The 15,395-nt window shown below is 37.1% G+C and overlaps 1 protein-coding gene across 7 annotated transcripts in view; it reads right to left on the reverse strand.

Annotated features, from left to right (window-relative positions):
* ABCC13 (multidrug resistance-associated protein 11) overlaps nt 1–15,395 on the reverse strand; it is a 67,075-nt gene that overhangs the window by 31,834 nt on the left and 19,846 nt on the right. For all 7 annotated transcript variants that reach the window (XR_013251320.1, XM_077382017.1, XM_077382018.1 and 4 more), the window contains exons 10-15: nt 14,798–14,858; nt 13,190–13,277; nt 12,516–12,634; nt 3,572–3,669; nt 3,280–3,346; nt 62–179 (exon numbers count right to left, since the gene is read on the reverse strand). Coding sequence is in view for 6 of the 7 variants with exons in the window: in XM_077382017.1 (XP_077238132.1) it covers nt 62–179; nt 3,280–3,346; nt 3,572–3,669; nt 12,516–12,634; nt 13,190–13,277; nt 14,798–14,858 (551 nt within the window). In the remaining variant the exon portion in view is untranslated. The remainder of the gene's footprint in view (nt 1–61; nt 180–3,279; nt 3,347–3,571; nt 3,670–12,515; nt 12,635–13,189; nt 13,278–14,797; nt 14,859–15,395) is intronic.

Genomic DNA, 15,395 nt, shown 5'->3' on the forward strand with positions numbered 1-15,395 from the left:
GCTGAAGAGAGAGGAGTTTCCATAAAATTGAGGAGCTTAGCTGCAAAGCAGCATTGCTTACCGATAGGTGTTTCACCTCCAATGCTCTCGTTTCCATCAACCGATTGGCAAATAGAAGCTCCCAACTATACATCTTCAAAGTTCGGATGTATGTCAAAAGTTCCCCAGTCTTTCTGATTCTGTCCAGAATGTTATGAAATGCACAATTGCTAGGATAATTAGGAGAATATCTGCAAATCTGTTATAGAACTTCATAAAGCCAAAAGAAATATCATCAAGCACTAGGTCTATAAACAGATGCAAAATTTAAGCTTTGAGTTTCATTCATGGAATAGAGAATTTGTATGATTTAAAAAGAAAAAAGTAAAGACAAAGACATTATGATGGTTTAGAAAGTCTGTCATAGAACTTCATAAACCAAAAGAAATATCATCAAGCACTACGTTAATCAGATGCAAAATCTAAGCTTTGAGTTTCATTCAAGGGATCAAGATTAGTTTGATTTAAAAGGGAAAATTAAAACATAAACACATCGTGCTGGTTTCAATAATGAGAAATACAATTCGAATAACTGAAAATTATATATAATTTCATCTGTTTACATGCACCAATGTTAGATACTCAAGTAGTGTAGAGATTGTATCTTTGGGTTTCAGAAAAATAAAGTAGAAAACAAGCAGAAAGATAGATGCGAGAAGAAAAGTACTTGTATAGCAACAATAACTGGAAATACTTAAAACTCAGACAGCTTGAATTTGCTGAATCCAGTGATGCATCCGCTGTTAATCCATCATCACCTCCAGATTGATCTTGTAAGTCTTGTGTTGTAAAATTTGCACATTGGATGAGGAGACTTATGCCACTATCTGGTCTTGTAGTTCCTCAAATATGCAGCCAAAGTATGGCGTACCAACCATAAGGAGGATTCACACACTATCAGATAGGACCTAGGCTCGATTTCTATAAAAGTCAAGGGCATAAAAGGAAGAGGACAAAGAATGATAGGAGCTGCAATTAAAGCAAAGATGCTGTTTTGGAATCACTACAAAGGAGTGAATAGAAAGAGAGTAGGAAGGGAAAGGTAGTTTTGGGATTTTACCAGGGTAGTCCAAGTAGTGTTTAAAAACTCCTTGACTCGGCAAGGAACTCGCCCGAGTCGACTCCTTTTTACCTCGGCCGCATTCCGCGTTTCACCACATCCGCGTTCCGCGTTTTGCCTTACAGAGTCAATAAACTCCTTTGACTCTCCCGAGTTATGACCTTGTTAACCGTGTTAACCGCGTTCTCGGCCGCGTCCGCGCCAAGTCAACAAGGATTTTTCTTGGCCGCGTTCCGCGTCAAATCCGCGTTTTTAAACCAAAAAGGGGTGCCCTCCATATTCCTCCTTTTCTCTCATTTTGTTGTCTCCCATGGCCATGAGTCCACCTTGGTTTTGGGGAGATAGTTTTCTAATTTCCTATGTTTAGAACTTACCATTAGGAATTATTTTATATTTCTCTTTTCAATGTAAATTTCTCCACTATAACTATGGGAGCAAGGGAGATGGAGTTTAACCTTAGAGATTATATTCGAGTTGAAAAGCTTTGAAGTTCTGGAAGCTTGAATGAAACGAAGATGTGGTGGATTACTCTTCTTCGTATTTTTGGGTAATATTAATCTAATTTTCAGTAAGTATTGTTATACCCAAACTTGGGGGTTCAAACTCTTGGATCTCCTTTATTTGTATCACTCAGCTTCTTCCACATCATCAAAGCGTTGGGTCTACTTTGAGCTCTTTCTGACCTTCCTCGTCATTTTTCTCTTCTTGAATGAAATCCCCTACATTTGCAAATTTTCTTTTTGGACACATGAGAATGATGGCCAACTTCTCTACGCTCAAAACATTTAGCAATTGTTTTATGTTGGCGTGATATTAATCGCATGCACCTAATTTAATTATCTACGGCCAATTGATCCTCTATCATAGCGACTTGATTCAATTCTTCCATTTTTACAATATGGATGCCTATCATGTATGAATTTCTCAATCAAGTTTCCACTTAAGTAGTCAATCTCATTGCATCTACCATCACCCGTATAACGTAACATGATCCTGGAAAGGCAATCAAAGTTTTACAATATAGCACGAAACCAATTACACCTTAGATCTAAGTATATGTTTAGAGAGTTGGAAAAGTTTTGTATATTCTTTCACACTCGTATCTTCTTGCTATAGATTCTAATATATCTAAAATAAGACATGGACTTAAATCAATTAGAAGAAATTTACCTTTAAGTTGTTTCTTAATCTTCTCTCATGCAAGTTTTCAGGTTTCAGTTTCGGAATACATTTTGGTCACAACGGAAATGGAAACATATCGGTTTTTGTAACAACTCAGATATTAGGTTTAAGATTTGATTTCACATCCTCCAATCTTGGACTCATCACACTCTCCCTAGAAAAAAATAACTTTAAGAATAAATGAAGTGACAAAACGTGTAAACTAGACCAGTGACTGAGTTAGGGATCAAGTGATATATTTTTCATACTAAATGAGAGTGGGCAAGAATTTTCTTTGGCCATCCAACACTTTTTCATGATAAACCATATGAGCCTGAATATTTCCGAGGTGATTATAATATGATAATGTGTGCAGCGGAGTGGATATGACCCAAAATTTTGGCTGCCACAACATAAGATACAGCAACTTTTAGGATTACTCGATTTATAGAACAAGGATTGGTATCTATCTCGATTACAGAAGCAAAGTATGTATGGTCACCTATACAATAGAAATGTTCATGTGACACCACTAATGCCCGTGCTAATTGATAATAGTGCTGATATGAGTACCAAATTTTTCATGAGGGAACCAAGTAGAGAAGGATTTCCTCTCTAGTCAGGAGAAGCTTACTTAAACTAACTTATCTTTAGAATAAACAACATAATAGTTTTTTTTAATATAGTGATGTCTACAAGAAACTATCCCTAGAGGGCAAGCTCCAATTTCTTGGTCCGTCATCTCAATCTTGAATTCTTGAATCTTGATTGGCTCTGCAAGAGTAAATATTGGTAATGATAAATGCTAAAAGGGGCATCTTCTTATTATATAAGATTTACCTCTTATTTTCCAATTGGAGGATAATTTATTTAAACTGTAACTTATATCCCTCATAATCCAAGGAAACCATAGGCATTACGTATAAGAAAATAATTTCTATTGCATGAACAACATTTTCAATCTCAGGGACATCTACAACTTTTCCTCATCATGGAGTTAAATAAATCAGAAAATCTACCTCTCGTCTTTTTGCTTCATCATTTTCTCTGTCGCATTTGCAATCAATGTAGAGATCCATTTATTAACTGCAGAGAAATTGTTCTACTTAAGACCACCCTTCCAATTCTAAATCTAATATGGCAACACATAAAATGCTTAGGAATTTGCTTGTTTACCATTCTATGGTATCACTTTATGGATGCACTTAATTGAAGTAAAAATCTTGATATATGTCGAAGAAATAAAAACAAAAGAAAGAAAACCAAAATCATGCTTGCCCAGCTATTGAAGTCATTTGGTGGAATTAGTACCAGGTATAAGCAAGATGGTTATTGCAACTCCTGCAACAAATGCAAATTTAACTTGTGTGTATAAAATGCAAAGAGCCACTCCAATCTGCAAAGGCAAGCTGGAACTTGGACAAGTATGAGACAACAGTTTCAAGAAATTAATCAGCATCTAGTATTTCTAAACATCCAATATAAGAAGACAATATATTCAGTACTTAAGTTAAGGGTTCAGTCTGCATTTCAAAGCTTGGAATAGTGATGCAAACTTTCCTGAAGCAAAAATATATATTCATTGATCTAACACAAGGATGGAGCGTCTAAGCTCGATGGTCAAGGCTTTGTCTTCAACTTTTCAGAGTTGAATCAGTTCTCATAGAAACAACAAAGAATTCCGTAGAAAATTTTCTGTGTGAAAAACACCAATCTAGGAAAAATGTAATAATACAACAGTGTCACAGTGCCAGTGTTGCTCTATAAGCCAGTCTGACCTAGACTCCAAAGGCTGGCTAGCTGTGCCAGTCTCTTCAATCGTTTACTAAATTGGAACAAAGCATTAGACTCCACTTCTTCCTCTGCACCACATGAACCAAACTTAATTTCTTTATTTGGTGTTCACTTAATAAAAACCCTAAAACCTGTGGCCTATAAATAATACCTGGATACTACGGGAATTGAGATTCTAGCTCAATGATAAAGGCTTTGGTCTTCAACTTTGAGGTCAGAGGTTCAATCCCAAGTTACCTACAAAATAAGATCTGGATACTTGTGCAGGCACAATGTATCATGTCCGCATAATACAATACTGATTTTTCATGAATACTCTTGATAAAATAACTACTATGTTTCAAACATGCCACTCCCTTCGAATTGACTACTATGTTTTTTCCCTGTCTGTGTCGTATATTTGCAGTAATGTATGTGAGTAATATAGATATTATTTTACATTTATTATTAATTTCATCTTCCAAGTCAGAGCTAGGTAAGTTTTATGGTAATTTAATTTGTACACATCTTGTTTCTTACCTTATGGTATGAGATAATTTCCATATTTGTGTCTAAGATTTTGGAAAATGCAAAGTTGTATCTGCATTCCCATGTCTATGTCTGCGCCCGTGTATGTATTCATGTCTGTACCTGTGTATTATAGATTGCAGCCCTTTCTTTCTGCGGACCACATAACCCAAATGTTGCGCTCTCTCTTTGGTTACTCCACAAAAACCTAAATACCATGACAAAAATGGGAATTTCCATTTTTTCTACCTTGTCCTGGTTTCATGGAATTAGTATATATATATATATATATATATATATATATATATATATATATATATATATGAGAAGTGTTGATGTGCTTAAGCGCACTAAAATATAATGCGCTGAAGGTTTTAAAGAGATATCTGATTGGTTCTAAAAGTAAGTGGGGCCCAACATTTATCGCAAGAAAGAAAAAGGATTCGTCTCCTTCAAAAGACCTCCTGGAAGAGAAAATCTAGGGTTTCTCTCGTCTCTGCTTGTCCCTCTTGTCTCTGCTTCTCCTCCTCCTGTCTCGTCTCTACTTCTCCCCCCTCTCGTCTCTCCTTTGTACGACGGTGGCTCCCCCCCTACCGTGGCAAAATCACGGCGGATCAAACAGGTTAGTATCATTTTCATTCTTTTTCTTTCAAGCCCCCCCTTTTTTTTTGTTTCTTCTGATCTTCTTCACATAACTTATAGAAAAAAATAATCTATGATTTTTCAATCCATTTCTCTGCAACTTACAAATTTTTTTTTTGTTTCAGGAATTGTTTCTCTCTGAAAGTTTAAAACGCCCCCAACCGAGCCACCCTCTCTTCTCCACGACTTTTTGGGTGCGATTCTCCCCTACAACTTCAAACTTGGCCAATCGAATAGTCTCGAGTCTGAAGCAGCAGCCTTGTGCGCATGCGGGTTTGGTATGGTGGCTGCAAGTCTTGGTGATTGATTGATCTAACCCCTATAAGAAGAAAAATTTTAGCTTTCAAAGAAAAAAATGGAGGGTTTCAGTTTGATTGTTTATTGTGTGTTCCTGTGTGGAAAAATTGGGGTTTACTGTATGAAAGAACATACCTTTAACTCTCTTTGAACATGTTCATGAAAATATCACTGCCCTTTTTTTTGTTTCAGGTGAGTTTATTTTGTGTTATTTTTTTGTCTTGCTGACTGATTTGTAAAATGCCCACAATCTGTTTGATGAAATGCCTAGAAAAAGAGCGAAAATATCACTGCCCTTTTATTTTTGTTTCTTGTTATTTATTTTGTGTTTTTTTGTCTTGGTGACGCATTTGTTAAATGCCCACAATCTGTTTGATGAATTGCCTACAAGAAGAGGGAAAATATCACTGCCACTCGTAATGGGTCTCCAATTTAGAGAAGGCTTAAGGAATGTTAGGTGCACAATCTAAATACAAGTATTTACATAATTTTAAGTTTCTTTTCCATTTGTTTTTACCAGGGGCACCCGTAAATAAAACAAGGGCTCACACACCACTCATTCCCTGCATATATTATCCTGTTTTGTGGTTACTTTTTGCTATGGTTTGTTGTGGATGTGATATAAGATGACCTATTCGAGATACTATCAGTAGGAGCCGTGAGGGCTATACCGGCCTTAAGCCACCGCACCAGTAGTAAACTCAACACCTGGACACTTCGTGTGTAAAACGGACATAGTTCGTACACTGGATGATAGTCACAGTGTACAAGTAACTATGCACCCGGCCAGGTAGACCTCAGCCTTACCCCCTCTATATATTGGAACCATACAAACGATTTTCTTATGGTTATTTATAATGTTGGCACATTCTTATTTTTCTCGTCTTTCAATTACTAGGAAAATGGAACCAACCTCTTCGCAACCGTGTGGGTTACGTATCGAGGATAATGACCGTGCACAGTCTGGTTTTGTTGATGATGCTTTATCGCAAGCCTCCGGGTTAGGTATTGAAGAAGTTGACGCTCATGGTCTTATTCTGGTTGATTATGGGGTTAATCTGATTGAAGATAATATAGAATGGCCAGATACTGATATGAATGACGAAGATGAGGGTGGTAGTACGCCCAATAAGGCTACTAGTGAGAATAGTAGTGTGAATAAGCTGTTTCTGAACCAAGTGTTTGATGATTGGATGTCTGCGTTTGAATTCTACAATTCTTATGCCCTGGCTACTGGTTTTGGATTACGGAAATCCAGTACAAATAGTTCTAAAAAAACAAATAATGTGAACTCAAGGAAATTTGTGTGTGATAGAGAGGGGGGTGAAAAAGTATAAGGAAAAGAAAGTGGATGATGGTAAGGAAAGGAGGGAACGACGAGCTGTCAGGTTGAATTGCAAAGCTAAGATGATCATAAAACTAAGAGATAGGAAGTGGGTAGTGACCACCTTTGATGACATTCATTATCACATTCTGACCTCCCCACTTAAGAGGCAAATGCACCGTTCCCATAATAGATTCAGTAAGAGGGAAAGTGTTAAGACGTTGATTGACTGTCTCGATGAGACTCAGATGCCGGCTGCGAGGATTGCAAAGGCCATTAATTCAACAAACGATAAAATATCAGGTGTGGTAATACCTGATCAAGTTGCTTCCTATTTGAGAAAAAAAGATGGTGAACAATATAGGCCAAGAAGCTGTCTTAGTGGCCAATCATCTCCAAAACAAGCGATCAGAAGACCCGAATTTCTTTTTCTTGATGGAGTTAGATACGGATGGGACCTTCCGATCTATGTTTTGGGCTGACGCTAGGGCTAGAGATGCTTACATGACATTCAGCAATGTCATTGTATTTGATGTCACTTACAAAACCAATAGATTATCTCTGCCATTTGCACCGTTTACGGGAGTGAACCATCATAGACAGTCGACCCTATTCGGATGTGCCCTGTTAGCTGATGAGACAGAGGAAACCTTCAGTTGGTTATTTGAACAGTGGTTGACGTGCATGCATGGTAAAGCACCTGATGCAATAATAACTGATATGGATCCGGCCATGAAAAATGCAATTGTAAGAGTTTTTCCAGACACCCATCATAAATTTTGTTCGTGGCACATACACAGGCATCTGCTTGAGCATGTTGCAAAGATGAGGGATTCGACTAGTGATTTCTACCTCGATTATAATCGGTGGTTTTTTTCAAAAAACATGGAGGATTGTGAGCAGTTGTGGGAAGATTTGTTTTGTAAATATGAAATCGAGGAAAGTGATTGGTTATCTAGGATGTGGGAGCAGCGAGAGCATTAGGTTCTGGCATATTGGCGAAACACATTCACTGCAGGAATGACTTCGAGCCAACGTAGCGAAAGCATGAATGCATTTTTTGATAGATATGTGAATAGCAAAACTAGCTTGCATGAGTTCTTAGATGCATGTGATAGGGCACTGGTTCAACGTGTAAAACGGAAGCCGAAGAAGATTTCAAGTCGAAATATTCGAAAGCAAGTATGAAAACGAATAGCCCATTGGAAGAAGAGTCGGGAATATTTTATACGACAAAATCAACTCATCCTGAAAAATGTTAAACATATAGAATATTCCCGCCTCTTCTTCCAATGGGCTATTCGTTTTCATACTTGCTTTCGAATATTTCGACTTGAAATCTTCTTCGGCTTCCGTTTTACGACGTTGAACCAGTGCCCTATCACATGCATCTAAGAACTCATGCAAGCCAGTTTTGCTATTCACATATTCATCAAATAATGCACTCATGCTTTCGCTACGTTGACTCGAAGTCATTCCTGCAGTGAATGTGTTTCGCCAATATGCCGGAACCCAATGCTCTCGCTGCTCCCACATCCTAGATAACCAATCAATTTTCCCAATTTCATATTTACAAACCAAATCTTCCCACAACTGCTCAGAATCCTCCATGTTTTTTGAAAAAAAACCACCGATTATAATCGAGGTAGAAATCACTAGTCGAATCCCTCATCTCTGCAACATGCTCAAGCAGATGCCTGTGTATGTGCCACGAACAAAATCTATGATGGGTGTCTGGAAAAACTCTTCCAATTGCATCTTTCATGGCCGGATCCATATCAGTTATTATTACATCAGGTGCTTTACCATGCATGCACGTCAACCACTGTTCAAATAACCAACTGAAGGTCTCCTCTGTCTCATCAGCTAACAGGGCACATCCAAATAGGGTCGACTGCCTATGATGGTTCACTCCCGTAAACAGTGCAAATGGCAGAGATAACATATTGGTTTTGTAAGTGACATCAAATACAATGACATCGCTGAATGTCATGTAAGCATCTCTAGCCCTAGCGTCAGCCCAAAACATAGATCAGAAGGTCCCATCCGTATCTAACTCCATCGAGAAAAAGAAATTAGGGTCTTCTGATAGCTTGTTTTGGAGATGATTGGCCACTAAGACAGCTTCTTGGCCTATATTGTTCACCATCTTTTTTCTCAAATGGGAAGCAACTTGATCAGGTGTTACCACACCTGATATTCCATCGTTTGTTGAATTAATGACCTTTGCAATCCTCGTAGCCGGCATTTGAGTCTCATCGAGACAGTCAATCAACGTCTTAACACTTTCCCTCTTACTGAATCTATTATGGGAACGGTGCATTTGCCTCTTTAGTGGGGAGGTCAGAATGTGATAATGAATGTCATCAAAGGTGGTCACTACCCACTTCCTATCTCTTAGTTTTATGATCATCTTAGCTTTGCAGTTCAACCTGACAGCTCGTCGTTCCCTCCTTTCCTTACCATCATCCACTTTCTTTGCCTTATACTTTTTCACCCCCCTCTCTATCACACACAAATTTCCTTGAGTTCACATTATTTGTTTTTTTAGAACTATTTGTACTGGATTTCCGTAATCCAAAACCAGTGCCTAGGGCATAAGAATTGTAGAATTCAGACGCAGACATCCAATCATCAAACACTTGGTTCAGAAACGGCTTATTCACACTAATATTCTCACTAGTAGCCTTATTGGGGCGTACTATCACCCTCATCTTCATCATTCATATCAGTATCTGGCCATTCTATATTATCTTCAATCAGATTAACCCCATAATCAACCACAATAAGACCATGGGCGTCAACTTCTTCAATACCTAACCCAGAGGCTTACGATAAAGCATCATTAACAAAACCAGACTGTGCACGGTCATTATCCTCGATACGTAACCCACACGGTTGTGAAGAGGTTGGTTCCATTTTCCTAGTAATTAAAAGACGAGAAAAATAAGAATGTACCCACATTATAAATAACCATAAGAAAATCGTTTGTATGGTTCCAATATATAGAGGGGGTAAGGCTGAGGTCTACCTGGCCGGGTGCATAGTTACTTATACACTGTGACTATCATCCAGTGTACGAACTATGTCCGTTTTACACACGAAGTGTCCAGGTGTTGAGTTTACTACTGGTGCGGTGGCTTAAGGCGGGTATAGCCCTCACGGCTCCTACTGATAGTATCTCGAATAGGTCATCTTATATCACATCCACAACAAACCATAGCAAAAAGTAACCACAAAACAGGATAATATATGCAGGGAATGGGTGGTGTGTGAGCCCTTGTTTTATTTACAGGAGCCCCTGGTAAAAACAAATGGAAAAGAAACTTAAAATTATGTAAATACTTGTATTTAGATTGTGAACCTAACATTCCTTAAGCCTTCTCTAAATTGGAGACCCATTAAGGGTGGCAGTGATATTTTCCCTCCTCTTGTAGGCAATTCATCAAACAGATTGTGGGCATTTAACAAATGAGTCACCAAGACAAAAAAACACAAAATAAATAACATGAAACAAAAATAAAAGGGTAGTGATATTTTCCCTCTTCTTCTAGGCATTTCATCAAACAGATTGTGGGCATTTCATAAATCAGTCAGCAAGACAAAAAAATAACACAAAATAAACTCACCTGAAACAAAAAAAAAGGGCAGTGATATTTTCATGAACATGTTCAAAGAGAGTTAAAGGTATGTTCTTTCATACAATAAACCCCAATTTTTCCACACAGGAACACACCATAAACAATCAAACTGAAACCCTCCATTTTTTTCTCTGAAAGTTAAAAAACTTCTTCTTATAGGGGGTTAGATCAATCAATCACCAAGACAAGAAAAATAAAATAAACAAATCAGTCACCAAGTTTGAAGCTGTAGGGGAGAATCGCACCAAAAGAAGTCGTGGAGAAGAGAGGGTGGCTCGGTTGGGGGCGTTTCAAACTTTCAGAGAGAACCAATTCCTGAAACAAAAAAAAAAATTGTAAGTTGCAGAGAAATGGATTGAAAAATCAGAGATTATTTTTTTCTATAAGTTATGTGAAGAAGATTGGAAGAAACAAAAAAAAGGGGGGGTTTGAAGGAAAAAAAATAAAAATGATACGAACCTGTTTCATCCGCCGTGATTTTGCAGCAGTAGGGGGGGAGCCACCGTCGTACAAAGGAGAGAAGAGAGGGGGGAGAAGTAGAGAAGAGACGAGAGGAGGAGAAGCAGAGACGAGAGAAACCCTAGATTTTCTCTTCCAGGAGGTCTTTTGAAGGAGACAAATCCTTTTTCTTTCTTGCGATAAATGTTGGGCCCCGCCCCACTTACTTTTAGAAACAATCGGATTTCTCTTTAAAACCTTCAGCGCATTATATTTTGGTGCGCTTAAGCGCATCAACAGTTCTCTCTCTCTCTCTCTCTCTCTCTCTCTCTCTCTCTCTCTCTCTCTCTCTCTCTCTCTCTCTCTCTATATATATATATATATATATATATATATATATATAGAGGAAAGTGTTGGAAAGTGTCCACAAATCTGCCCATTTTTGTCCTCCACAAATGGAGGGGTTAGGATGATCCTATGGAGCTGATTTTTGGTACACACCCTATCTATGATAGGGCCTTGCAAATGAATGGTTTGGATCACCACAGAAAATGTGGGACCCATGTGATTGGGGCGCTTAAGCTCACCATAAGTGCCTTGCAAATGAATGGTTTGGATCACCACAAAAAATGTGGGACCCATGTGATTGGGGCGCTTAAGCTCACCAACACTTTCCTCATATATATATGTGTGTGTGTGTGTGGGGGGGGGGGGGGGGGATGATATCCTCACTACAAGTTCTAATAATGTCACTTCTCACTTTGTTAGACACATTTTTTATCATATTTTATTTTGATAGCTTTTCTAGAATTGTGTGAACCATAAACAGCAAATTAGATAAGTGTAAAACAAAGAGGGGGTGCCATTATTAAAAAGGGAGTGTGCATGTCATTATATTAATCATGGAAATTCTTTTCTTCCTTAATCTTGCTCTAGTATTTTCTTTTCCCAAAAAGGCTTACATAAGAAAACATTGTTTGTATATAATGACACAAGTCTGGAAACTAGATGGAGGACCCACAGAGGCAGAATCCTGGACTAGGGTCCGATTTCATAAAATTTGAGCTTCAATCCCTTCACTGATAATCATTAGACAAAAGCATATTATATGACCGATTTAGGGTTAATCTTCAAACATAGTTTAAAATGGACTAAAAAACCCTTATGATGCAACAAATATAATGAAGGTACACCAAAATACCATAAACATACAACAGCACTACATAATCTAAATACATTAATAAACCTACCACTATTTAATCATCTAGTGGGAAAGATTCATACTTGCATTTATTTAGAAAATCCTTTTTTAATATCTCATATGAAACATCTAGAAGAATATAGAATATACTTGCATTTATTTAGAAAGAATAAAATAGGGAGACAGAAAAATGAAAAAGCTTAGCGATATTTTGCCTATGCTACCTCAACATTAGACAGAATGGAATGAAAAACCTGACAGATAAAAAAGCTAATCACAATTTATGAATACAGACATAAATCATAGGAATAACAAAGCAAAACTAAAAAAATCAAAGTCAAGAACTCTTGTTAATGATCAAGTAGCTTGTTTAAGAACCTAATCCAAGATTAAAAACACAATAAGCTATACCTCCACATATCATGAAAACTGTTACACAAATTGACAGTTCGATCAGTATCGATAGACATGAATGTTTGAATTTCCCCCTCAGAAAATATTGATCGGTTAGCTAGGTTAACACAAAGACACTGTAAATGAAGCAAAATAGGAAATTGTTAGCAACAAAATACTAAGCTTTAAGGAAGAAAATACAAAAATCTGGACAATCTGCACGAAACCCTTTTACACTCCACTTCTACTATATAAAACATATCAGGTAAAGGCTACTGATATCCGCACGACCATGTTTTGTTAATGGGGGCAAACCCACCTTGTTTTACAAGTTTTAAGTTTTAACCAGCTGCGGAGAACTTTTTGGGAATTGTAGTGGCTTTTGAAAGCTGGTTAAAACATGTAAAGCAAGGTGAGTTCGTCCCATTATCAAAACATGGTTGTGGGGATATTAGTCCCCTAAGTAAAACCGAAAAAAGAAGAAGATCAAAATCAAACCATTCTTACATACTTCCATATGGTTGCATGTGGACTGTGGGCATGTGAATCCACACATACATGTATTACGTTAACTGTGATCAAACCTCTAAATTATTTTATAGCACAAGTTTGCAAGTAATGGCGTGAACAAGTAATCCATTAATTCATACGACCTAAAACTTAAATAGGTGAAATGAAGTAGATAATCATACCTTGTGATAGATAAATGTCATAATACTTGACCGCAGCTTTAACTTTAGTTTGGAAAGATGAAAAGTGTATTGTGTATCTAGAAAGGACCTGTACCATCAAAAGGTCTAACATCTCTCAAAATATTATCATTGGTTCGGATAAGAGCATTGTGTTGACAATAAGTACAACACTCATTGTGAATAAACTATATGACATTTAAAATTCAAGAGCAAAGTTGAAAGATTTTATGACAAATGAAAAGTATAGATAGAAAGTAGTAGACGCGTCCAATGGTTATTACACATTCCAATCATGCAGCAAAACTTTGAACCACAGGCTTGCTATCCCAGTTAAGTTATGATGAATTCATTGTGTCTTAGCCCTCAGCTTCTCAAGTATACTCAAACAGCTTCTTTGCTAGTTAATTAAATATACTATAATGTAAGAATTTTACGAAGATCAAAGATAACAGTCAGGTGTCCATGCAAACCTTAAAGTAGCTCTGGAACCAAAGAAGTTAATCGAAACAATAAAATAGTAAATGATGGTCTAAACTAGTCAGTCACATCCATTGGAGTGTTAGCCGGATTTTGAATGTTCTAAGAACTACTAACCGCATGACAGCTGTTGAAGTGGATGCGTGTAGCGGCCCCATCGTAGGGCTCACACTTTTCTCTCAGCTTTCTTATGTACTGATGGCCCCTATCCTTATTTTGTCATTTATGAGTAGCACGCTTGTAATATTCGAGAATAAGAACATATATAATATATTTTTGGATTTTCGTGGGGCACTCTGAAGTCTGAACCACAGATTTTCTCTATTCCCCCATTCCCATCTTTCTCCTCCTTGTCTCCATTATCATGTTTAACACGGTATCAAAGCCCATCGATCAAGGTTAGACCAATCTTCTATTCATGCAATCATCTTAACCCTAAAACCCACCATCATTACACCTTGAAAAAACCCTAAATTCTATTTCTTTTCTCGTTTGCAAATCCAAGACCCTTTTCTTATTTGAAACCCTAAAACCACAAAATCACCCTAAGCACTCTTTGTCTTTCCATTCTTTGGGCTATTATCCAGATCTGGTATGTTCTCCGTTTTTTGGGATAATATTCAGATCTGCTACATTCTCCACTTGTTGAGCTTTTGTTCAGATCTGTTGTATTCACCACCCACGAGGAAGTTTGTATAGCTTGTGCTTCATTTGATAAGGATTTCATCTTAGGTTTGCATTTTCTTTTTAGCTTTATCTAGTGTGGTAAACAGTAATCAAACTAGATCTTTTCCACCATTTTATTGTTGTTTAAGGTTCTGTTTTTTGTTATTGCCTAGCCCTTGGTAAAAGAGGGACATTACAAAATGCATTAGAAATCAATAATCTTTCATAAAGAAAAGGAAGAAGAGTTGCAAAGAGCAAGCACATCATATCAAGAACATAATGCAGTAAAAACAATGCATGGAAACTAAATAAAGTACTTGATAAAATACTTCTAGCCAGAGGGGAATACCATTCTCCTTAGGTAACTTGCAAGGACATATAAAGAAGCTAACACTACTTTGTAAAAGAATAAAAATAACGAGACAATTATCTACTGAGATCCCTGAAAAGCTGAAGAATAAGTACTTGAAGGTGGATGTAAGACCCAGTAAAATAGCTAGAACATAGCCATCAGCATGCCCCGAACCTGAAAGAATAAACAATAGCAAGCGGATAAATATTGTCAATTTCATATCAGAAACAACGCTTCTATTCAAACTAACTCATGTGCAACGGAAGAAACTGACCGTTCTTTATTTGTGAAAACATCGAGTTTTAAAACTGGACAGTTTAGCCTTTAAAAAAAAAAAAAACTGGCTAGTTACTCAATTACTATCTGCACCTTTCTGAAGGTATCAATATCGCTGAACTCTATAAAAACATTTTATTACGAACAAATAACCAAGGTACTGTTTATTATGTTAATTAGAGTCTACTTAGAAAGGGTATTATCGAAATTCCCATCTTTTGTAATTATAATATAAATACAATGAGAGAGAGGGGAAACCATAGCTCTCTATTCTTCTTTCTATTCTTCTCTCGCAACAAATTGTCTAAACACATAAAACTTGGTATCAGAGCACCCGATCACTGCATTTTATTACAATCTATGCTATTCTTTTCCTTTCTAATATCCATCCCACAATTCTTCACTGTGTTTTTTGCAAAACAATTTTCGTAAGTT

This window comes from Tasmannia lanceolata, unplaced genomic scaffold (genome assembly GCF_043159265.1).
Source record: "Tasmannia lanceolata isolate RefF3 unplaced genomic scaffold, GAP_Taslan_0.1 ptg000006l, whole genome shotgun sequence".
In the NCBI taxonomy this organism is placed as follows: Eukaryota; Viridiplantae; Streptophyta; class Magnoliopsida; order Canellales; family Winteraceae; genus Tasmannia; species Tasmannia lanceolata.